Source organism: Siphateles boraxobius, unplaced genomic scaffold, assembly GCF_051911475.1.
Source record: "Siphateles boraxobius isolate OS27281-9 unplaced genomic scaffold, OSU_SipBor_1 11, whole genome shotgun sequence".
NCBI classification, from domain to species: domain Eukaryota; kingdom Metazoa; phylum Chordata; class Actinopteri; order Cypriniformes; family Leuciscidae; genus Siphateles; species Siphateles boraxobius.
The window spans coordinates 3,787,753-3,812,042 of record NW_027508711.1 but is presented as its reverse complement, the minus strand read 5'-3'; the positions used below and the strand labels follow the sequence as shown (position 1 = coordinate 3,812,042).

The 24,290-nt window shown below is 40.4% G+C and overlaps 1 protein-coding gene across 7 annotated transcripts in view; it reads right to left on the bottom strand.

Moving 5' to 3' along the window:
* Positions 1–24,290, bottom strand: part of pde8b (phosphodiesterase 8B) — a 93,478-nt gene that overhangs the window by 41,164 nt on the left and 28,024 nt on the right. For 5 of the 7 annotated variants that reach the window (XR_013187539.1, XR_013187523.1, XR_013187517.1 and 2 more), the window contains exons 2-7: positions 20,489–20,545; positions 8,944–9,134; positions 7,830–7,889; positions 7,620–7,677; positions 4,734–4,822; positions 4,563–4,641 (exon numbers count right to left, since the gene is read on the bottom strand). Coding sequence is in view for 3 of the 7 variants with exons in the window: in XM_077194211.1 (XP_077050326.1) it covers positions 4,563–4,641; positions 4,734–4,822; positions 7,620–7,677; positions 7,830–7,889; positions 8,944–9,134; positions 20,489–20,545 (534 nt within the window). In the remaining 4 variants the exon portion in view is untranslated. Of the gene's footprint in view, positions 1–4,562; positions 4,642–4,733; positions 4,823–7,619; positions 7,678–7,829; positions 7,890–8,943; positions 9,135–20,488; positions 20,546–20,629; positions 21,022–24,290 lie in introns of those variants that run through there. The other 2 variants (XR_013187555.1, XM_077194212.1) reach the window with 2 other exon arrangements.

The window sequence follows — 24,290 nt, the reverse complement described above, 5'->3', positions numbered from 1 at the left end:
GGGAAACTCCTGACAGTAAGGCTTTAGAAGCCGCCATACTCCTGGTAGAGTGGGCTCGTACAGCCAAAGGTGAAGGCTGACCAGCCGACTCATAGGCAAGTGAGATAGCCTCGACCACCCACTTGCTCATTCTCTGTTTAGACGCGGGACAGCCCTTCTTGGGTGGCCCAAAGCACACAAATAGTTGTTCTGACTTCCTCCACAGGGCAGTTCTGTGGACATAGGCGTCTAACGCCCTAACAGGGCAGAGTAAATTAAATTTCTCCTGGTCAGACGACAGAAATGGAGGAGGACAAAAGGCCTGCAGAACTGTAGGTCTAACAACATTAGTAGGGACCTTGGGAACGTAACCTGGTCTAGGATGCAGAAAAGCCTTAACCATGCCAGGCGAAAATTCCAGGCACGAGGGTGAAACCGACAGAGCCTGCAAATCTCCGATTCTCTTTAGTGAGGAGATAGCAAGAAGAAAGATTGTCTTAAACGTGAGAAACTTCTCAGGAACTTCTTCGATAGAGAGTAGATCCCTCCTGACCGGGAGCTCCGAGGGAGAGCCGTCCAGGAGAGAAATCAGGTCCGCAAACCATACTCGGGCCGATTCGGGGGAAAGGCGAACAGACGTGACCTCGGCCACGGCTGCACCATAGCGTCCAACCCCAGAGGGGCTGGTGGCTGATGGAAAACCACAGATGACAATGCGTGGTCTCCTTGGAAGCGAATAGGTCCACCTCGGCGCGACCGAAACTCAACCAAAGGAGCTCCACCACCTCGGGATGGAGTCTCCAATCCCCCGGCCTCGGCCCCTCTCTCGACAGGGAGTCTGCTACCACATTCAAATACCCAGGAAGATACATTGCTCTCAGAAATAGTAACCTCCCTTGGGACCACAGGAGGATCTGACGGGCCAACTTGTAAAGCCGGCGAAACCGCAGGCCCCCCTGATGATTTATATAAGAGACCACCGACGTGTTGTCTGACTGAACTAACACATGATGACCTCTCAGGTCTGCTAGGAAGTGTTTAAGAGCCTGGAACACCGCCAACATCTCTAGACAATTTATAAGCCGTGATAGATGATGGTCCTGCGACAGCCCTTGGGCTGGACGACCAGTCGTGACCGCCCCCCACCCTGTGAGGGAAGCATCCGTCGTTAGTGTTACGTGACGACAAAGAGCCCCCAACACAGGCCCCTTGAGTAGGAACCAAGTTTCTTTCCACATGACCAGAGCACGAAGGCAGCGCCGCGTGACTTTGACCGTGCGGAGCGGATTTCCCCTCGGGGAGAATCCCTTGGTCCTGAGCCACCACTGTAGCGATCTCATGTACAACACGCCGCAAGGTATAACGTCGGACGCTTCTGCCATCAGACCCGACAGTCTCTAAAACTGTTTTACAGTAAGTAGCTGGCCTAGCTTTACTTGTTTCACAGCTGAGAGAATCGAAACGATGCGGGTCGGAGCGAGTCGCGCCTGCATCGAAACCAAAACCCAAACAACACCCAGAAAAGTGGTCTTCTGAGGAGATAATAAACTTTTCTTTGCGTTCAGCCTCAACCCCAACTTCCTGATATGAACGAGAACGACATCTCAATGTCGAACTGCCATCTGCTCTGTCTGAGCTAAAATCAACCAATCGTTGATGTAATTGAGGACACGAACACCCTGAAGCCTCAGGGGCACTAGTGCTGCGTCCATGCATTTCGTGAAAGTGCGGGGTGATAAAGCTAGGCCAAACGGAAGAACCCTGTGCTGGTACACTTCGCCCCCGAAGGCGAACCTCGGGAACTTCCTGTGTTGTGGAAGGATGGAAATGTGGAAGTACGCGTCCCTTAGATCTATCGTGACAGACCAGTCCTCGGATCTGATTTGTGACACGATCTGCTTGATAGTGAGCATCTTGAATTTTGGCTTCCCTACCGAGCGATTCAATAGGCGCAGGTCTAAAATTGGACGCAACCCCTCATCCTATTTTGGAACGATGAAATATCGGCTGTAATAGCCTGACTCCACACTGGGAGGAGGAACCCGTTCTATAGCCTCCTTTTGAAGGAGTGCTTTCACCTCTTGTTCCATAACCAGAGCCTGCTCGGGGCCCACCACTGTAGGCAGAACCCCTCTGAATCTTGGTGGACGACACCTGAATTGGATAGCATAATCCCTTTCTATTGTCTGCAGGACCCAATGAGATATTTTTGGAAGGCTTTTCCACTCTGCCAGAAATTCTACTAAGGGTACCAGTCTCTCGAGACTGGCCTCTGGTGTAACTTGAGCAGCAAACGCAGCGCCCTGTAACGGCACACCGGCAGGGAACAACTGGTCTAACCGCTCTGAAACCCTCCTCAGAGGGAGCGAGCGTCCCTCGGGAAATCGCTCGCTGGGACCGTCTGCGCCCCGGAATGAAGGCAGGGTTCGCAGAACGGGCCCCTGAGGGCACCGAGGAAGAATGGGCACCGTAGAAAGAGGTGCACACCTTTCCACCTCGGTGGGGACCACCCTCAGTGTCCTGCGCGCCGTGGCGCCAGGACTTCTTCTTAGCCGAAGCCTTCTTAGCTAATATAACTGTCCTCAGATCAGTTCTATTACTGAGAGATTTCGGCTGAGAGTGCCGCGGCTGAGCCCACTGTCCAGCAGGGGGAGCACGAGACGCGACACTCTGCTTCAGCACCCTATATGATGAGCTCACAGACGGCCGGGGCTGCTCCCGCCCAGCAGCCCCAGGGATATGAATTTTTAAAGGGAGAAATTTCTTAAAAGCTGTTGTTTGCTTTTCCTTCTCCTGGAATTTATCGATGACAGAATTTACAGCATCGCCAAATAAACCCAGGGGGCGGAGAGAGGAGTGTCTAAAAGGAAAGCTTTTTCTTTTTCTTTTATATTTGTCTGATTTAACCACAGATGTCTTTCCGCGGCCACCAGAGCTGCCATAGATCGACCCACTAGCTTGGCCGACTCTCTGGTTGCGCGCAGGGATAAATCAGCAGCCTGACGCAGTTCGCGAACCACGTCAGCACTGACCTCCTCACTCTCACTCACGTCCCTCAGCAGGTCAGCCTGGTATGCCTGCATAATAGACATAGTATGCAGACATGACGCAGCCTGACCCGCCGCCGAATACGCTTTACCCACAAAAATCGAAATATTTCTAAGAGGCTTGGTGGGTAATGCCGGTGCCTTAACAGATGACGCAGCCTCGAGGGAGAGAAAACTCGCAAGCGTCTCTTCCACGCGAGGCATAGCCGAATAACCATATGATTTTGCCCCCACAATATTAGAATATGTTGAAGTCTGGGGACTAAACACTCTATATGACACCGTTTTTTTCCACGATTTCGACACCTCAGTGTGGAGATCGGGAAAAAACGGCAAGCACCGGCATGGAGGTTGCACTCGTGACGGCAAAAATCTCTCATCTAATTTTGATTTAGAAACAGACTCCTGTCTAGTCACTGGCCATACAATGCTGAGTTTTTCTACAGCTCTTGTTAATACCTCATCACTTTCGGGAGTGTAAGGTGGCGAATACTCCACATCTCCCTCATTTATAACTGGTGCCTCAGCCCGAGCATAAGAAACTGCAGCGCGTGCTTCCGAACACGGGACTGAGGCACTGGATCTCACGGGTGAAGGGAGAGATTAGGCAGAGCCCGTCTCTAACCCCGCTGAGAGATCCATATGCGATCCCCACGATACGCGTCGTCGCTCTGCCTCGGCAAGAGCGGGACCCGAACCGCGGGGAGCGCGCACCGAACCGCTCTCCTCGAAGAGCGCCCGGTGGGAGCGGAGCGTCCTTAATGGCAGACGCTCGCAATGCTCACAATCAGCTCCCTCGAGAGCTGACTGGGCATGCTGCACTCCCAAACAAACAACACAAAGAACGTGTGTATCTCCACTCGTAAAATAACGCGAGCAGGGAGGGACACACTTCCTAAACTGCTGTTCGTTCGCCATATCTCTCTTAATATATATATATATATATGTATATATATATATATATATATATATAAATTGTTTGTGTGGTGCAGAGTATGTAAAGACAGACAATATTCACACAGGGACAGATTCACATATAGCGCGACTGAAGGCACAGAAAGCTGTTGCGCTTGTGTTTATGGGGTGCTTTATAGTTTCCTGGTCGATGACGTCACCCGCCTATGACGTTCCATCTCTCCATGGGGCTGATTCCATACCTGCTTCATGACGCACAATGCAGGGGCGTTCCCACAGCGTTTGACGCAGCTCAAGTTCCCTTGAAAGGGAACTAATGTTAACTAATGAACCTTATTGTAAAGTGTTACCCAAATTATTAATTCTGTTAATTAATAAATGTTATGACAATTAATCAGAAGCAACATTTCATGATTGTTATAAAACATCAAAATCAATATGAAACTCTTGCTGTCAAAAACGACGTGGGATCACTTTAGTTTTAGGCCATTCACTGTCCTCTAACTCTACTGGATTTGTTCCATAGGGCGGTCCTTGTAAGGATGTTGATTTGAACAAAAAGAGCCTGCTTAAATGTGACCAAAGCCCTGTGGGATGATCTGTTTGGATACCAAAACTCACTTGAATGACATGATCTTCACTGCTGATCTCCACGGCTTCCTGACACTGTTCTAACGCGGTAAACACAGAGTTACAAGCCCTGCAACAACAGAAACAAAAACAAGTATTATATATATATATTTTAAACCAGCTTCTTTAGTTCTCGAATTGAAGCTCATGCTTGAGACTTACCTAAGTTTGAACTGAGCTCGAACCTCTCCATGTTCTAACTGGATTAACTCATTATAGCAGGCCGACACACTGCTGTTCTCCAGGTACCTCTGAAAGAGAGAGAGGCATATAGCTCATAGTCTCATACAGCACTTCATATATCATACAGTATGCATGCTGTCCCATTTTCTACTGCCTGCTAAAGTTAAGTCAAGATTTTCCAGCTGGGATCAGTAAACAAACATATCTGCTCTGGGTATTTATATTGAGGAACATCTGGGAAGTCTATGGGACACGTCATTGAACTGCGATGAATGTTGAAATGCATTGCAACTTGTGAGTGTAGTGTAATAGAATCACTTAAAGTTCACCCAATAATAAAAATTCTGTCATTAATTACTCACCCTCATGAAGTTCCAAACCGTAAGACTTCTGTTCATCTTCAGAACACAAATGAAGATCTTTTTGATCAAATCTGAGAGGTTTCTGTCCCTCCATTGACAGCTACGCAAGTACCACTTTGATGCGTCAAAAAGTTCATAAAGAGATCGTAAAAAATGAAAAACGAAAAAAGCAACATGCTTGAGCTTCTGTTTACCACACCTGATGTGTGTGTTGATAAAAGTTTATATGTGAATAAAAGCCTAAATTATATCTGTTCATCAAATAAAGCTATTGTGTTTTTTCCGAAAATTTTGACTAAAACGCTCAATTAATTTGGATTAGCGTTGGGATCTCTTTCTGAACTTTATGAAGCATCAAAGTGGTAGTTGCAAAGCTGTTAATGGAGGGACAGAAATCTCTCAGATTCCATCAGAAAGATCTTCATTTGTGTTCCAAAGATGAACTAAAGTGTTTGGAACAACATGATGGTAAGTAATTAATGACAGAATTTAATTTCTTTTGGTGAACTATCCCTTTAATAACTTTGTCTGAGCAAAATTTGATCTAAATTATGACCATGATCAAGGATATAAAAGAAAGGAATGTTATGTACATGGAGCAAACATCTCGGTTCACGTATGGTAACCCTCGTTCCCCAAAGAAGGGAACGGAGACATACGTCATTGCTGACGAATGGGGATCACTTGCGAACCTATCTACTTCGAGTGAAAACTAAACGAGCCAATGCACATTGGCATGCGATAATTGTGTCGCATCCTTGTTTTTCTGCTGAGGAGCCGGACTTGTGACTCAGCCGTCCAGCGGAAGCTCAGCAACTGTGGCGAGGGAATGTATGTCTCCGTTCCCTTCCTCTGGGAACGAGGGTTACCATATGTAACCTAGACGTTCCCCTTTGTCAGCTTCACTATGACGTACGCCATTGCTGACGAATGGGGATATCTACCAAAACACCCAGCTTCTGACCCTTCCAGCACTCCGCTTGAGCCTTCTGGCCTGTCCGCAGTGTTGGGCAGAAAGTAGGAGCTCTAAGCAGGGAAGGCCAGTCACTGCTCTTCCTCAAGACCCACAGGACCCTGTGACTTATTGGATAACGCTGGGAAAGCGTGCCCTTGGGGAAGGGAACGCTGCGGAAGCTACATCCTACCCCAAAGGGAGGCACTGTGACGGTTACACATATGGACTAGCCAAGCAGGGTAGTACAATATTTGGCAGTCTCTGGGGTGGTTCCAGCCTAGTTATAGGGGGGAAGAACAACAGCAGAGAAGACAGCGGGCTCTGTCGAAGGTAAGACACGGGCTCATCCGCAGAGGAGCTAGTCGAGGAGGAATAAACATATTGGGTCGCTGCAGGGACTGCTACAAATGGACACCCAGCCTAACACAGGTTCCAATATGCATACGAGTGTGGGCCTGGCGTCAGACACTACGCAACGTCTGACTGCTGCAGGAGTGACGGAGGAACTCACAGGGTTAGCCATTTCTGGGGAACACTACTGGAGCAAATAGACGCATGTATGTGGCCCATGGGGGCGGGAGTGGTGTTGCAAGCCGACACTAAGAACGTGTTCTTCGCGCTACTGGCCACTGAGGGCGAGTATACGGGAAGATACCGGCTCTACACAGAGGCTATAGAATCTAGCATAGATCGTGTTAAGGTGTCGCCCACCCTGCAGCTCTACATATATCTGTCAGCGAGGCGACTTGAGCCAGCGCCCCGGAGGAAGCAACACTTCTAGTTGAGTGTGCTCGCAACCCGAACGGGCAAAGCACGCCTTGGGCTTCGCAAGCCAAGGTGATGGCATCCACTATCCAGTGGGCCATCCTCTGCTTGGAGACAGCCTTTACCTTCTGCTGGCCTCCGTAACAGACGAAGAACTGATCTGAGGTCCTAAAGCTTTGCGTAAAGCGCTGCGATGCACAGCAGCTGGTGCAATTATCGCATGGCAATGTGCATTGGCTCGTTTAGTTTTCACTCGAAGTAGAAAGGCTCGCAAGCGATCCTCATTCGTCAGCAATCAGTCAGCATAGTGAAGCTGATGAAGGGGAACTACAATTACAATTACCACAATTTTTACAGTTCAAATTAATTATTTGTATACTTTTTAAAAAAAGGGGCAAAAAAAAAAACTGGTAATCAACAGTAAAAATGCTGCCGATAAAATGTAACTGATATTTAACTCATGACAGTCTTTTAAGTCTGTTTTGTACATATTAGCCTGAACAGGATATGGATGTTCAGTCCCTCCCCCTGCTTGTCCCACCCATGTAGAAGAGCAGAAATCCCTGTTTTAAGGCCCAAACATACTTCATGCAAAACCGAAGAACAAACTGGTGTGACAAAATTTCAAACAAAATGAAGTTCGTTTCGAGAGTTCAAAACAGCTTGCCAAAATGAACTTTCCATAAAAGTTTGCTCCGGTCAGTTAACACCTTTGAACTAACATTTGTCCATGGCGATTAGGTGTGCTCTGAGGCTCCGCCTTCTTTAGAGTAAAATACTCACTCTGGAGAAGCCAGCAGAGAGAAGAGGAAGGACAGATGGTTCCTCCTGATCTGAGGGACTGTGTGAGAGAGAGAGAGAGAGAGAGAGAGAGAGAGAGAGAGAGAGAGAGAGAGGGGGGGAGAGGGAGAGAGAAAGATCAGTAGTAGGAACATGATGGACATCTGTTACACATGGATAATAGATCCAAAAGTCTTCTGAGATAAACCTTACATTTGTGGCATCACTGCCAAAATAACAGTGTGTTCAGAAGGCTTAGCTGCTCGGATCATCCTGTTTAAAAACACACACACAATAATAAAAAAGTAGGTTTTTATATATGCTGATTCCATCATGACTAATACAACAGTGAAATCAAGCATCTTGTACACATTTCCCTGTCTATTGCACACAAACAACTCCAAAAGACTTCCACTGGGAAGAAAAAGTGATTTGGCAACAACTAGATTTGGTAGAGAGTGTGATGTGTGAGTGTGTGCGTGCAGATGCATTTAAACCTCTGTCCAGGAATAAACACCAATCAAATTCAAACCATTTCCTTGCCTTATTTACCCTGACAGACACTCTGGTGGGCAACCTGTATCTGGTCTTAAATAGTTCTTAAAGATTTACAAATTATTAAATCTAATAAACCGATGTTGTTGCTGCCCAATTTTTTCACATACTGTACAACAGTTCAAAAATGTGGGGTCTGTAAGATTATTTTAATGAAAGAAGATTCTTTATGTATATCGAGGCTGCATTTATTTGATCAAAAACACAGTAAACACAGTAATATTGTGAAATATTATTACACTTTAAAATACCTATTTTCTATTTAAATATATTTTAAAATGCCATTTATTCATGTGATGGAAAAGCTTAATTTTCAGCATCATTACTCCAGTCTTTAGTGTCACATGATCCTTCAGAAATTACTCTTATATGCTGATTTGACTTTTTTTTTTATCAATAATTATTAAAAATCATCAATAATTGTCAACAGTTGTGCTGCTTTATATTTTTGTGGAAACCATGATACATTTCTGCAGCATTATTTGATGAATAGAAAGTTCAAAATAACAGCATTTAAAAAAAAAAAAATTCTAACATTATAAAGGTCTTTACTGTATTATAGTATTATAAAAGTGTTCATTTCCAAGAAAAAACAATGATATTGACCCCAAACTTTTGAACAGTAGTGTCGGCAAAATGTACATTATAACTAAAATATACATAAATGAATCATAATCAAATTGTCTCTGTGCAGAAATGTCCATATAACTGTGTATAAAGAGAAGAACAGATCTAAGCGTGAGAGAGATGATGGATGGTTTGTTGGACCCACCTGCAGACGGCATCAGCCTCAAAGTACCGTGAGTGCCGCCCATCAATGATGACGATCTCGTGGTGTTTATCCAAGAAACACTCCACCGCAGACTCAGGTGTTCGTGCGATGTTACACCTGAACCCCGCACGCTCACATGCCCACCAGAAAGCATCGCTCTGACTGTCCTCTTTAGCGAAGACCAGTAACACCTGAGCGAGAGAGAGACGGAGAGAAAGAGAGAGAGAGGTGCTGTTGTTGGTTGCATGTGAAAGGTCAACAGTCTTTCATCCTGTTGAGCATTGTGTAACCATGGAGCTGCGATGTGAAATTCCACATGGCCCAGGTCGTTCAGGACGCCTCTTTCGCCGCTAACTCACTCTGGAGGCCCTCCGTGCAGCGTCGCATGTGCACCTACAGGGGGCGAAGTGACCTTACCCGCTCGCACACTATTGCCGCGTCCCAATACACCTACTTATGCTATGCCCTAAAAGTATATACTCTTTTTGCGAAGAAAAAGTGTGTAGTACAAGAATAGAAAGGGATAGTTCACCCAAAAATGAAAATTTGGAACAAAATAAGGATGGTAAAATGATGACAGAATTTTCATTTTTGGGTGAACTATCCCATTCGGTTTTGGTGTGTACCACCTTAAATGTAAATGAGCTGCATATCCCGGCCCTGCCTTTGGATGAGGGCGTAACTGCATACCTATGGCAATGAACACAGTCGGTAGAAGCAGAATGGCTGAAAGTGAGAGAAGAGACCTGCTGTTTTGTATGGCATTCAGCCGTACATGTTTGTACCGGAATCAGACCCAGATGATGAAGAGACTCCGGCAGAAGAAACACAAATGAGAATGGACCAGGACGTCTCGGAGTGGTTATTTGATACATATATGTACTATATGTACCCCCTTTGCAATTATGGATGTGCGACACACAAACTGTGATAACGTTGGTGCAATTTTTTGAAACTACAAACAAAAATACTGTGATAACGTTTGCTACAAACGAAATTACATTTATGTGATGTTTCTGTCTGCACGCCAGTATCCCTCGTTCTACAGCTTCGTGTCGATGTGATGGCCTTTGTATAAACATAACGTTAGCAATTTTGATGTCTTGTCTTTACAGAAAACATGCACAGTTTTTAATGCAATATCTTTAAAAATATATATATTTATAAACGTGTGGTTACACACTATACAAACAAGGTTTGAATTATATACACAGACATCCTACGACGACGACGACAACAACTTTAGACGCATTTGTTGTTGAATTGGCTGACATCGACTGAAATGACTATTTGCTCAAAAATCATAAAATACACTTACTTATACTGGAGGTGACGTTGGATCTCGAACAGTAGGCAACGATCCACACTTGAGGATTAACTTTGAAGCAAGACCTGCTTTGAATTGACCCTCGTTCACAAAACAGTCAGTCAGAAAATGATTCGAGCAAACAAACGTAACGTTACTTCGGAAGTTTAAGTGGCGCCTTTCCTTCCTAAATAAAATCCATCCACTGCGTTTTGAGTGGCTCTGATGTCGGAAGTAAGTGAAAACTACTATGTACATTATTACATCCCACAACAGAACACTAGTGTTTCTGAACACCGGATGTCGTTGAAACAATGCAGGATGGCGTACAGATCACCGAGGGGGGGGTCTATGCCAAAACCACAGTGTAAATCAAACCACGTCGGTGGGGCTTGCTCAATTCTACGTCACATTGAGCCGAATCTTAGAACAGCTCGTTTTGAGACAGTGCTTATGATTTATTGAGACTGTAAAAAAAAACATTGGGTGGATTTTTATCATTCTAGGGTGGTTTTGCTCACACACTGCCAACACACATTTATGTTCAAACACCATGTAAAAGTGAATTTTGCATAATAGGTGCCCTTTAATAATAATATTAATAATAATGATAATGTAAACTTTTTTGTTACTTGAAACAAAATAAATGTTAACTGGGATATATATATATATATATATATAAAACCCAAAACGATCCATATCGATGTATTGTTACACCCTAGGGGTGTAACAATACATCGATATGGATCGATGCATCGATCAAACGTCTAACGATACGATGCATCGATGCCACACATAAAATATCGGTATACGGTACCTTTATTTTGACACTCTCCACATCCTCACGGAACTTTTCGCCTGACAAGATTGACTGAACCCTTTGTCACGAAATCCGGTATTTTCCACTGTCAAGGCATCGTGAGTATTTATATTTCAAAAAAAAAAAATCAAAAACTAATAAAAATGGCAAAATCACTCAACAAAATGAGTAGGCCTAACAATTAACTAACAACAGAAAATATATTAAAGGTGTGGTAAAACACGATTTCACTTTTCTAACTTTAGCTAGTGTGTAATATTGCTGTTTGACCATAAACAACATCTGCAAAGTTACAACGCTCAAAGTTCAAAGCAAAGAGAGATATTTGCTTTTAAAGAAATCAATTTCTAAGGACTACAGCAAACGGCCGGTAGGGACTACACGTCATTCATCCAGGGTTGCTGACGTCAGTAATCCCAATATTTACATAAACCCCACCTCCGAGAATTCTAAATAAGGGCGAGTCCATTTTTGCTTTGGAGAAGAGTTGTTGTGGTATACTAGGCTGTTGTTGCCACAATGCCGTCGAAACGCTGTTATTTTTATCCGGATTGCAGGTTCGCTTTGTTCAGCCTTCCTAGGGTTTTTTTTAGGGTATTTTTAACAAGGTCCCTCATAATTATTACCCAAATCTCGCTCTCTGTGCTGCACACGGAGGAAAGCTTCCACAATCTTCGCGAGTTCAATGCAGGATTCGCACAACGGCTTGTCCTGAAAGATGGAGCAGTTCCAACTTTAAGAACAGAAGCTGTTGTTTACGGGCCACAACCTGTAAGTATGATTTATTTTTCGTCGATGTGTTTTCCTGCAATAATTCGTATTGTTAATTGTACGTTGTAGCAAGGAAGTAAACAAATGACAACGCTGTTTGGCTCTGCAAACCAGCTTGTTAAATGCTCATTCAAACCTAACGTTACAAACTTTTTTTAAATCTCAACAGCTAACTTGGAATTAGTGTAAATTATTCTTTGATTAGAGCTTTTATGTATTGTTTATCTACATGCTTGTTTATCTACAAGCATGCTAAACATGGTTCTGTGTTTGATTAGTCTAACTTACTGTAGTAACGTTAAAGCCAATGTTTAGTGTTCGTTTTGGGTTAATAGTTCTGGCGACAGATATTTGTCTACAATCGTTCTAAAAATACAAAAGTAACGGTGCCATACAGTCAGTAACGATCACTACAGATCTGCAGTCTTTACTCAAAAAAATCCCTTTGAGGACTGTAACGTTAGTATAATTTGTTTGAACGATTATATGAAATTCCTGTTTATGAATATGAAGCTTATTTTTTGTAATACTATAATAATTAGTACAATTTAATTACAGCGTATCTAAAAAGAAATGAGACAGAAACAACAACAAAAAACAAACCTTTCTGAAACGTCGTTTAACAGCCGTTCTTGAACAGGTTCTGCTCGATCATCTTCACTAACATTCTCTGGGTCCGATTGGTTTTATTGACGCCATTGTTTATAATACATCAAAGCACAAACTACCGGTTAAGTTAAGGGGCGTGACGTTTCCGAAAAATGTTCACTAGGCGGTTAGCGAATCACAACACACAGGGCCAGCTAACCAATCTGAGCCCATTGTGTAGTTTTGAGGGACTGGCTTCATAGAACCCGGGAATCATCAGACCGTTTTTACAAGGAGGGGCAGAGCAGTGTAGAATGAAGGTAAAATACTTAAAAATAATGCAATTTATTAAAAATGAAGCATGAACACGTTACAGTGGACCCCACAAACACAATCAAGCCTTCGAAAAAATGTGTTTTACCACCCCTTTAAAAAAGTCTAAATATTAACAAAAACTATAATAGTATATCAATGATACTAAAATAACGCTGGAACTTAGACAGTGTGTAAATGGCTGGAATCGTTTTTAATTTCAAAATACCCTAAAAAAAGAATGACAGGTGATTCATTTGTAAAATCAATCTTGATTTCCACAGTTACATCAGCTAAATCTGACTTTACATAAACAGATTACATAAACAGCCTAAATTTACCGTGACTGACAAGCGGCAGTCAGTCATTAGGTTAACATTACATACACTTTCTCTTTTTAGTTCCACTTTTAGTTAACCATAATTCCCACTAATACCACACACTAATGCAAATGCACGCACGCACGCACGCACGCACGCACACACACACACACACACACACACACACACACACACACACACACACACACACACACACACACACACACACACACACACCCAGGATAATCTGTCAATCCTCTGAGACATCTCAAGATTATCCCAGAGGTCATGAGCCCATGTTAAGATGCCTTTGGTGCCCTCACTCACTAATTGGAAACGGGACAATGCAGAAAATGACAGTAATTAAGCATTATGATGTCACAGAAGATTCTATCGCTCGATTCGCTCCATAGAATGTATACATCACTACAAAGGGCCCTAACCATATCAGCAATGCTATGATGTCTTGCATCTTTGGTATCCACAATTTTTGACCAAAGTAATATTAGTGACAAAAGACTCGTTATGTTCTGCAGTTTTACAATGACTACTGCTGATACAGGAGTTTTTGGGCTTGTTATGGAGTTTTTTAAGTGGGCAGGTAGGGTTCGCGCTATTTTGGTAGACTATTATTTTCAATATAAAACATTTGGACTTGTTTCGATTTAGTATGGGCTTGTTCTTGTTTGCTGTTTTTTTTTGACTAGCAACATCTGGTAACATGAATGAGTCAAGGCTAGTACCTCTTTCCCTGTGATTTTTCGCACTGTGCATATAAAAGGGAGAAATATCTCTGATGCACGTTTAAATATGTCAGTGACAACTAGTTGTTCAGCTCAGTTCCGTAAACACTGCGTAGAGTTTTTGTAATTGCGGTTAATTCAGTTGAGGAATGCAGTTGTCCCTTCCATAAATTACTCAACTTTGTGTGTAAAGAACAGGATTAAGCACAAAAAGGTGAATTGACAATCAAATTAAGCTGCAGTGTGTACGTGGCCTACCTATGACGATGCATTTCTACATAGGGTGTAGAATGGGTCTACATAGGGTGTAGGGGGTCATAGGGTGGGACTAATCCAAGATGGCCGCGTGAGCGTGTTTGGTGTATTGATGCTCTTAAACTTTAGAACAATTCTTTGTTAAACCTGTGATTTATTGGTTAAAACTGATCTTTTCGGGATTCTAAAGTTAATACCTTCCCTCTGTGGTGTGAAGTGAAAGGATGGGGGATCAAGATAAACAAGGGCGAACCTCAAAAAATAGCAATAAAAATGACATCGAGTGTTGCAGCAGCGCGGCGGTGATGAAAGAACTGAAAGCAATTAACGCAAGACTGGACCGCATACAAATTGATATGGGAAAGCAAGTCAATGCGAGAATTGATAAGTTGTGTGAGTCGATGGAGAAAATGATGTCTGAAAGTCAACACGCTGTGCTGAAAGAGATAGAGAAGGCCTCTAAAGACATGAAAACAAATTTGGACATTGAGGTGGGAATTCTGTGTGCACGAATGGAAAAAATTGAGCAGAAAATGGCTGAGAAAGAGGCGAAGAAGAATAGTTTTGATCCAGATGTCTCGCTGATCGTCGTGGGGCTTCCTCATTTAGAGGGAGAGGATCTAATGGCTAAAGTGAAAGACCTGTTGCACGTCGGCATTGGATGCGATACTGCGCTCTGCCCCGTCGCGGTGGAGCGGGTGCAGGCGCGCGGAAATCGACCGGGACCTGTTAAAGTGGAGCTGAGCTCGGTTCGAGAAAAAGTGGCCGTGTTACGCAGAAAATCGGAGTTGAAAGATAACGACGGCTTCAAGGATGTATACGTCTCTTCAGTGAAAACTCATGCCGAACGGATGATGGAATTTAACTTTAGAACTTTGATCCGTGAAACTGCGGTTGGGAGGGATTTCTATTTGGCAGCCAACGGACGCATGATGAAGCAGACGCGGGTGCCTCGCCGTGCAACGAGAGAGGGATCGACTGCTGTTAGTGGAGATGCTTGAGAGGGGCTTGCCCAGCCCGTCAGGTTTGTGAATGAACAGTTTTTGTTACTCCACTGGAATGTTAATGGGTGGACGCGGTCAAACTGTGAACTCTGGAGACTGTTACTTAAATCTTTAGAGCCTGACTTTATTTCTCTGAATGAAACTCACTTATGTAATGACATTTTGGATTTTGATGGATTCACCTGGTTTGGACACAATCGTATTGCTCATAAGAGGGCTGTTAAAGCCTCGGGTGGAGTGGGATTTTTGGTTAAAAATGCTGTGTTGGAGCAGTATTTAGTTTGCATTGTTGATAAAACAGTTGATGGGATATTTTGTTTATGTTTTGAGCATAGAGAATCGCAATATTCTTTCATTTTAATTTCATGTTACCTGTCTCCAGAATCATCTGTCTGGGGCAGGAATGCAGATCTTTATTTCAACCATCTATTGGCATTGATATATACTGTTACCGACAAGGTGGACTCAATCTATATATGTGGTGATGTTAATAGCCGGATCGGGGCGCTTAAGGACTATGTGGAAGGAGATGATCTTCCTCCTCGATTAGCTCTGGATGCCAATGTAAATAAGCATGGTCATACCTTTCTTGAGTTTTTGAAGGATTCTAAATGCTGTATACTTAATGGGAGGCTGAATCCGGAAAATGATAACTTTACTTCCATCTCTGTAAGGGGCAAAGCTGTTGTGGATTATATTGTAACGCCTCATGTTAATTTGAATACATGTCTTGGATTTAATGTTTATCTACCTTCACAACTTTTTGACAGGGTTGGTCCAGGAAGTCTTGATCTGATTGATGATCATAGCAGAATCCCTGACCATTCAGTTCTTTGTTTACGTTTTCAAGCGGGGGAGGTGGTCAATATTCAGAGTAAGGCTGACTGTCCACAATATGCAAGACGAGACAGGAATTACCCTGTTGATTTCCTGTCTTCAAATATGTGTTGTAGGGCCCTATTCGAGGTAATAGGCCTATTACAGAGTGTACATAAAAATCAAGAAAATATGGACCAATGTTATTCTAATCTTTGTAATTTTTTACATGCTGAGATGGACAAATATTGTCCTGTAAAGAATATGGGTGCTACAAAGAAATATTACAGAGTTAAACAACCTTACTGGAATAATGAATTAAATGAATTATGGTCGAAGTTACGATCGGCAGAAAGATTATTTCTTAAGGGTAATCCTGGGAAATTTGGGGAGAGGAGGGCTTTGCATAGTGAATTTGTACAGTGCCAGACTAGCTTTGATAGAAAGCTTAGGTTTTGTAAAAGAAGGTTTAAAAGAGGCCAGGCCCTCAAATTAGAACAGTTACAAACTGGTAACCCTCAGCAATTCTGGAGGGAATTACTTAAGCTAGGTCCAAAAAAGAAAACATTAATTCCTATGGAGGTTTTATTTGAAACTGGCGAATCTTCTTTTGAATGTGGACAAATATTAAAAAAGTGGGAAAAGGATTATCGTGAATTATATTCCTATAGTAGTTTCTCTTTATTTGATGATCATTTCTTAGAAGAAACTTGTAAAGTAAAATTGGAGTTGGAAACCGGGATGAACACAATATACTATCAAAATGATATACTGAACAGTGATATTACGTTAGAGGAAGTACTTAAAGTACTAGATAGAGCCAAGGTAAATAAAGCTGTGGGCATTGAAGATCTCCCTAACGAGGTACTTAGGAACCCTAGCTTGTGTAATGTTCTACATTGTTTATGTCGTATATGTTTTCAGAATGGTATTATACCATCTGTGTGGAATCGATCAATTATCAAACCTATCCCGAAATCCATAAAAGATGATCATAGGGTCCCGCTGAATTATAGAGGGATTAGTTTGATTAGTACAGTCTATAAAATTTACTCAGGAGTCCTTAACAACAGACTTAATGCTTTTTTGGAGGCTTATGGGGGATTAGTAGATGAACAGAATGGTTTTAGGAAAAACAGGTCCTGTATTGATCATATTTATGTGCTATCCTCGGTGGTGAGAGTGCGTTTGGATAGAGGTAAAAGTACTTTTGCCTGCTTTGTTGATTTCAAAAAGGCGTTTGATTGTGTTAATCGAGACCTTTTACTGTTTAAATTACTTTCATTTGGTATTAATGGGGAATTTTATAATGCTATAAAACTGCTTTACAGAGACCCCATTGCTTGTGTACAGATAAATAATTTGAGAACAGACTGGTTTCCGACACCTTTTGGGGTGAAGCAGGGTGACTTACTTTCCCCTTCCCTGTTTGCTTTCTACATAAATGATTTAGCCCAAGAAATTAAGCAGGGAAATCTGGGTGTACAAATTGAGGACATGAATCTAAGTATTCTGCTTTACGCAGATGACATTGTTTTGATAGCTGAAAATGAAGTAAGTTTACAAAATATGTTGAATATTATGAGTTCCTGGTGTAGGAAATGGCGTCTTACTATTAATTATGAAAAAACACAAGTTGTTCAATTTAGGAAAAAAAGTGAATTACAGAGTACTTATATATTTCAGTTTGGGCCTGTGTCCTTAAAATATACCAGTCATTATAAATACCTTGGTTTTGTTTTTGATGAAAATATGAAGTTTACAGAGGGAAGAAAAATACTAGCAGAGTCTGCTGGAAGGGCATTGGGTTCTGTGTTGAGTAAAATGAAACTATGTACAGATCTTGGTTTTTTGACATTTACACAACTATATAAATCTTTGGTTGACTCAGTTTTGTTTTATGCTGCAGGAGTTTGGGGATTTGAAGAGGTTTATGATTGTAATTCTGTTCAAAATCGTGCTTTGAGATGTTTTCTTGGGGTACATAAATATGCAGCGAAGGTAGCTGTGAATGGAGATGCAGGATGGGATCCATGTATTGTAAAACAAAGGTGTGAAATGGTGCGATTGTGGAACCGTCTTGTTAGTCTGCCAGAGGAAAGGCTAACGAAGAAAATTTTTAACTGGGACAGAGCAAATCATCACCCCTGGTGTGGAGAAGTCTTGTCAATATTTTCTGTGTCTGACTTGCATATAAGGTACTACAATAAGCTTCAATGTAATATAAAGGATGTCAGACAAAGACTGTTAAGTAAATATGAAAATCACTGGAAACAAGATATATGGAAGAAGCCAAAACTCAGAAATTATGTTCAGTTCAAGAATGATTTTGTAACAGAACCTTATATTTTCCTTAATTTAAAGAGAAGGCAGAGGTCTCTCTGTGCGCAATTGAGAACTAGTACCTTACCTCTGGCAGTGGAAGTGGGTCGATTTAAGGGTATACCTGAACATTTACGTTTATGTGAATTCTGTGATCTCAAGGTTGTGGAAGATGAATTTCACTTTGTTTTTTATTGCCCTTTATACTATGATTTAAGGAACTATCTTTTTGAATTAGTTCAGTTAAAAAATCCTGATATATTTTGGAAATATGAAGGGGAGATTTTGTGCTGGCTGTTTGATAATCATGTTTTTGCTTTGGCAAAATTTATAGAAAAAGCCTGGTGTTTACGGCAAAGTATTCTGTATCCTGTATGATATCCCGTATGTCATTTCTATTTGTATGTGTATTTATCTTTGTGGTTTAGTTATACTATGTTGGAGATTTTGTCTTATATCACGTGGCTATTTTGGTGATATGTGTGAAGCTGTTGTGTCTAATAAGCCCATGAGGGCTGGGCACCATAAAAGGTGTTTGACACTCAAATAAACAATAACTAACTCTACATGGTTTCACAGTGACCTGCAATTATGCTTTTTAATCTCATACTCTCATAAGCTTGAAAATAACCCATACCCCACTGCAAAACTATGCTAACCTGGAATAATGAAAAAATTGCTAGAAACTGTGCATATTATAGTGGTTGTCTAATTTGTTTGTGTTTCAATGGGTAGTGCAGACATTTAGAGAGTGCTAACAAATTGCTGAAATCAAAAATTATTTTAGTCAATATACAATATTCACATTTTAAAAATGTTATTATCCACTGACAAGGCCGACAGATTCTGCCTCGAAACAAGGAGGATCTAACACTTCTGATGCTTGCCAAGCTGACAAGATTATCGGCCAATGCCAGATTTCAAATTGGTCAAAATTCGGTGGTTAATTTAAAGTCAAAGCACATTCTTTTCATTTAAAGAATTTGATCATTCACTTAAAGCAACCTGTGGTTTAGCAACTCCCACATGGATTCAGTCTCAGCAATTAACCAATTAAACATGCACCTTTTGTTTCCCATCCCAGATGATAAACCAGATCAAAGCCAGTAGTTCTCAAACTTAATTATTATACAGTGATTAAGCAAATGCTTGCTACAGTTTGTACTCTCGTATTCATAAAGCATGCCTAATCAATTAAAACTAAACAGCACATACAATTTGATCAACAATTTATTAAAAGTTTAACAAAAAATACATGTTTAGGGTCATATGAAATTTAAATTTTAATAATCAAGAAGCATGTCTAATCAATTGAATTCATAAAACTTTAACAAATTATAATTATTATTGTTTTTTAAATGTTTACAATAACAGGGTCCTATGAAATGTTTAATTTTTTGTTTTAATACAATTTTATCATCAAAAAGGCGGAAATGAAATTAAGGCTAATCTTTTAAAAATGTAATCTTTTAAAATGTAATCAAATTAAAATGTAACAATTATTTTTATTTTTAGCAAAGCGTTGCACAACAGACGGTTACCTGTTAAAACTGAAACATGGAAGAAAAATTGTGATTATTCATTAAGAAAATTAAGCTTTAATAAGTGTATTACTATTTATATTTATTCCTATTATTATTACTGTGAGAAGTACATTCTACTGTACAATAGTAATATATTTTTCTGTTATAATTTCTTCAAGTTGAAACGAACTTCTATGGGTCACGAACCCCCCTTAGAGAACCCCTGATCTATACTTAAAAAAGGTAATAAATATCCTTCCATTCAAAAGTTTGGGCTGTGTACGTTTTTTTTTTTCTTTGGAGAAATTAATACTTTTATTTAGCAAGGACAGATTAAATTGATCCAAAGTGACAGTAAAGACATTCATAAAGTTACAAAAGATTTCACTTTCAAATAAATGCTGTTTTGAAAATTCTATTCTTCAAAGAATCCTGCACAACCGGGTTCAAAATGTATACTAATTTCTTAAGCAGAAAATCAGCATATTAGAATGATTTCTGAAGGATCATGTGACACTGAAGACTAGAGGAATGATGCTGAAAATTCAGCTTTGCATCACAGGAATAAATTACATTTTAAAATATATTATATAGAAAATAGCTCTTTTAAATTATAATAGTATCTATATATTACTCTATTTACACTATTTTTGATCACATAAATGCAGCCTTAATGAGCATAAGATACTTACTGACTCCAAACTTTTGAATGCACATGCATTAATTTTCCAGCCAACACACAATGATGAAACATTCGGACTCTACCTGAATGGGCTCCTGGGTCAGTCGCATCGGCCCTAAACGCTCTTCTGCAGCAGACACCTGGGAGAGATTGAGAAAAACAGGTACGTTTTGTTGAAATGAGGTTAAAAAAGGCAACAAATTGAAGAATATATCCGGTTTTACCATCTCAGAGCCCTGAAGCAACATTCTGACATGCCTAGCCTGTTTTTAATTACGCATTGTTTGCACATGTGCTTGAATGTCCACCACTACAACCATTTACAATGCAAACTTGATAAGACAAACAATGTCAGTCCACCGAAGAAATAATGTTTCACAGGTTGAATTAATGTTGACGTGCTCGCAAGACAGATGTAGCCATCCTGATCAGCATGAACTCCAATTCGACGGTGTTATCCAGCTGATTAGAGCATGGTTTTTAAGCAGAGCTTCTAACACTTCTAACAGCAGTCGACGGATATGATGTAGATTGTCAAAAAAGTAGAAGGTTGTTTTTTATAGCGTTGTCCAAATGGTAAGGCAGCATTGTTGCAATGACAGAGCGCAGGTGGCTCAAAGCTTCCTGCGTCATCCACTTTAACACTACACATAAGCCTCTCAGCAGGAATCACACACTCACACACAAACACACATGTGCAAAAAGCCTTCACAGGCTAAATACAGATCAAAATCACTACACTCTAAAAAATGCTTGGTGGTTTCAACCCATGGTTAGGTAAAATATATATTAACCCAACCATTGGATAATTAAAAATGTTCAACCAACGGTTGGGTTTGTCCATAATTGACCCAACCATAAGTTGAAACAACCCACCATTTTTTAGAGTTTATAAATGCTATCCTGTAATGCACATTTCATGTTGCAAGAAGAATAAAGAAATTACTGTAGCATTAATATTTACACTGCAACACTGAATTCTTTGTTTTGATTGTAAAAATAAAATCAATTTACTTGAGAAAACTGCTTCTCTCTTTCACTCTTTTGTAAATGGGAGAGCATAAATTTGCTTTTGTCATCTGCCTGTTTTATGTTAATTTTGCTCTTGAGAGGTCATCTACAGTCAAGAGCTTCTATTCTTGTAACTACGCACACTGGAATTCCTATCATTATGAGGACATTCCATAGATATAATGATTTTTATACTGTACAAACTGAATATTCTGTCCCCTTACACTAACCCTACCCCTAAACCTATCCATCACAGAAAACTTTCTGCATTTTTACATTTTCAAAAAACATCACTTAGTATGATTTATAAGCTGCTTTCCTCATGGTTATTGTATTGATAACGTCCCCATAACGTTGGGTTTACCAGGGTTTACACACACACACGCACACACACAGCAGCTAAAGCCTGAGTAGTAAGTCCACAAAAATCTTACACAATTATCTAAATCTGACAAAACAGTTGCCTTCAGATTAAATATATATATAGATGATGTGTGTAAGTTCTGCACCAATAACTGCAAATAAGGAATTGCGAAAATGTGAGTGCAAAACTCACTGTGATGATTGCCAGGGCATTGATAGGTGGTTGCATACTGGTCTAAAAAACGTATGGATTTTTTTTTTTGCCTGTTTTATTATCTGCCAGACAAAAATAGGTATGTGTAATAGCACACATCTCCTACGGACTAATAACATGTTTTCCAAACACCCATTTCAGGCATAGACTGTAAAAAGTTAAACTTAAATCAGCGTGATAAAACTACCTAAAGTGAAAGAAACCATCTTTGGAAAAAAAGGATTTGAAGTGTAATTTGATTGTTTATTTTGTGTCATGTCCCATTAGATTACATGGAGAGGGTGGGGTTTATGACCTATACTGGATCCAGCTACCTGGGGGCGATCGAAACATTTTGGCTTCATTTTTCAGGACTTGTGCGGCACACTTGCTTTCAGGTCATCCTGTCCCAAACTCACATCATAGGTCGAACCAGCAGTTGAACCGCAGTGTTTTAATGTTGCCATGGCACAGAAGTTGTGATTAAAGTAATATTTTCTTTCATTTTGTATGGAGCCACACACCTGACATACAAGAAAAAAGAAATATATATATTATGGCTATGAATTAAGAATTTGTTCTCTTGTATTAGTAAATTGTGGTCCCCGTTTTAAGAAATTCATGCGCACATTATAATAATTCTTTCCATCGTTGTACTAAATCTTGCGCACAATATAATTTGTTCCCTTGATTTAGTAAATCATGGTCACATTGTACTAATTAGTTCCTTCGTTTTAATTTAACTACAACAAGGAAACTAATTATTACAATGTGGCCACAATTTAGTAAAATGAAAATCGTGCAAACATTTACTTAAAACGAGGGAACGAATTAGTAAAGAATTGTAAATATATTTTTTCCCGCGTGTCACGTGCAAGGCTTTGTACTATGGAGACGTATATTCCAAGTGAAACGGCTACTCGAATGAGAAAAAAATGTAGAGCGGGACTTCATTTTGTCCATCAGGAATTGATTAGATGGTTGTGGTTTGCTATTGGTCGATCTCGTGTGAGTGACAGGTTGTCTTGTGCCAGTAAACCCATCATCAGAAAAGAGAAGAGATGTCGCTGCAAGAGGGAGGGGAAGTTATTTTGATTAAACATTACAAGGACACAATGGGCACGGATGATCATTTATAATGAATACTGCAATATTCCATTTTTACCATAAATATGACATAGTACACCTTTAAGGAATGACGAGTGCAGTAAAATGATGTGATGCTCAGTGGTGATACAGAGATCATAAAGTGTTTGATGGCTGTGTCAATAAACAAACCAAGCATTTTACTTCTTCAAATTTCTCCTTAATTATCTTTAAGTGACTCCACACGCTTCATTTCAGTCTCTCTCTTGTCGTGTGCTCTTCAAAGAGCCTTCAGCTCTTCTCATGCTGCAGATCTCTCCAGGAAAAAAAGATCTGTGCTACTCTCCTTGAAATTCTGGGCTAATCTGAGGTTTTCGAAACTAGTCTTTGAAGTATCTGATTGTCCCTGTCAGGGACCTCCAACCTGATCCAATTTCTGCTAAATTTACCAGTTATAATTGCAAAACCGTGATAAATTATTAGAGCACTCCTTCATGAATTTGTTACTTATTTTATTAAGGACATTGGTGACAAATACTAGGATTTTATTGGAGTACAAACTAATGGAGTGAGTAACTGGTACTTTGATGGAATCTGGTTACCATGATTCATATCTGTAAGGGCTCCATGCTTCTTCTAGAGATGTGACATTATGTAAAATGTTTTATTTTACAGACCAATGTAGCGCAAATCTGGGCACTGAATGTCAATCAGATGTCGACCGATATAGTCTGTTTTAATGGCTGATGACAATATCAATATCTATTCAATATCAATATCTAATTACTACAAGTATATACTATATTAATATTAAAGTATTTAATGTACTGTTCAAAAGTTTGGGCTCAGAAATATTTTTTAATAAAGAAGTCTCTTATGCTCACCAAGGCTGCATTTGACCCAAAATACAGTAAAAACTGTAATGTTGTGAAATATTATTACAATAAAAAAACTGTTTTCTATTTTAATGTAATTTAAAATGTAATTTATTTCTGCGATGCAAAGCTGAATTTTCAGCATCCTTACTGTCACATGATCCTTCAGAAATCATTCTAATATGTAAGAATGTGAAGATTACTTTGCTGCTAGGGAACATTTGTTATAATTATCAATGTTAAAAACTGTTGCAATATTTTTGTGGAAACCGTGATAATTTTTTTGGGTCAGGATTCTTTGATGAATACAAAGTTTTTAAAAAACAGCGTTTATTTAAGATAGAACTCTTTTGTAAC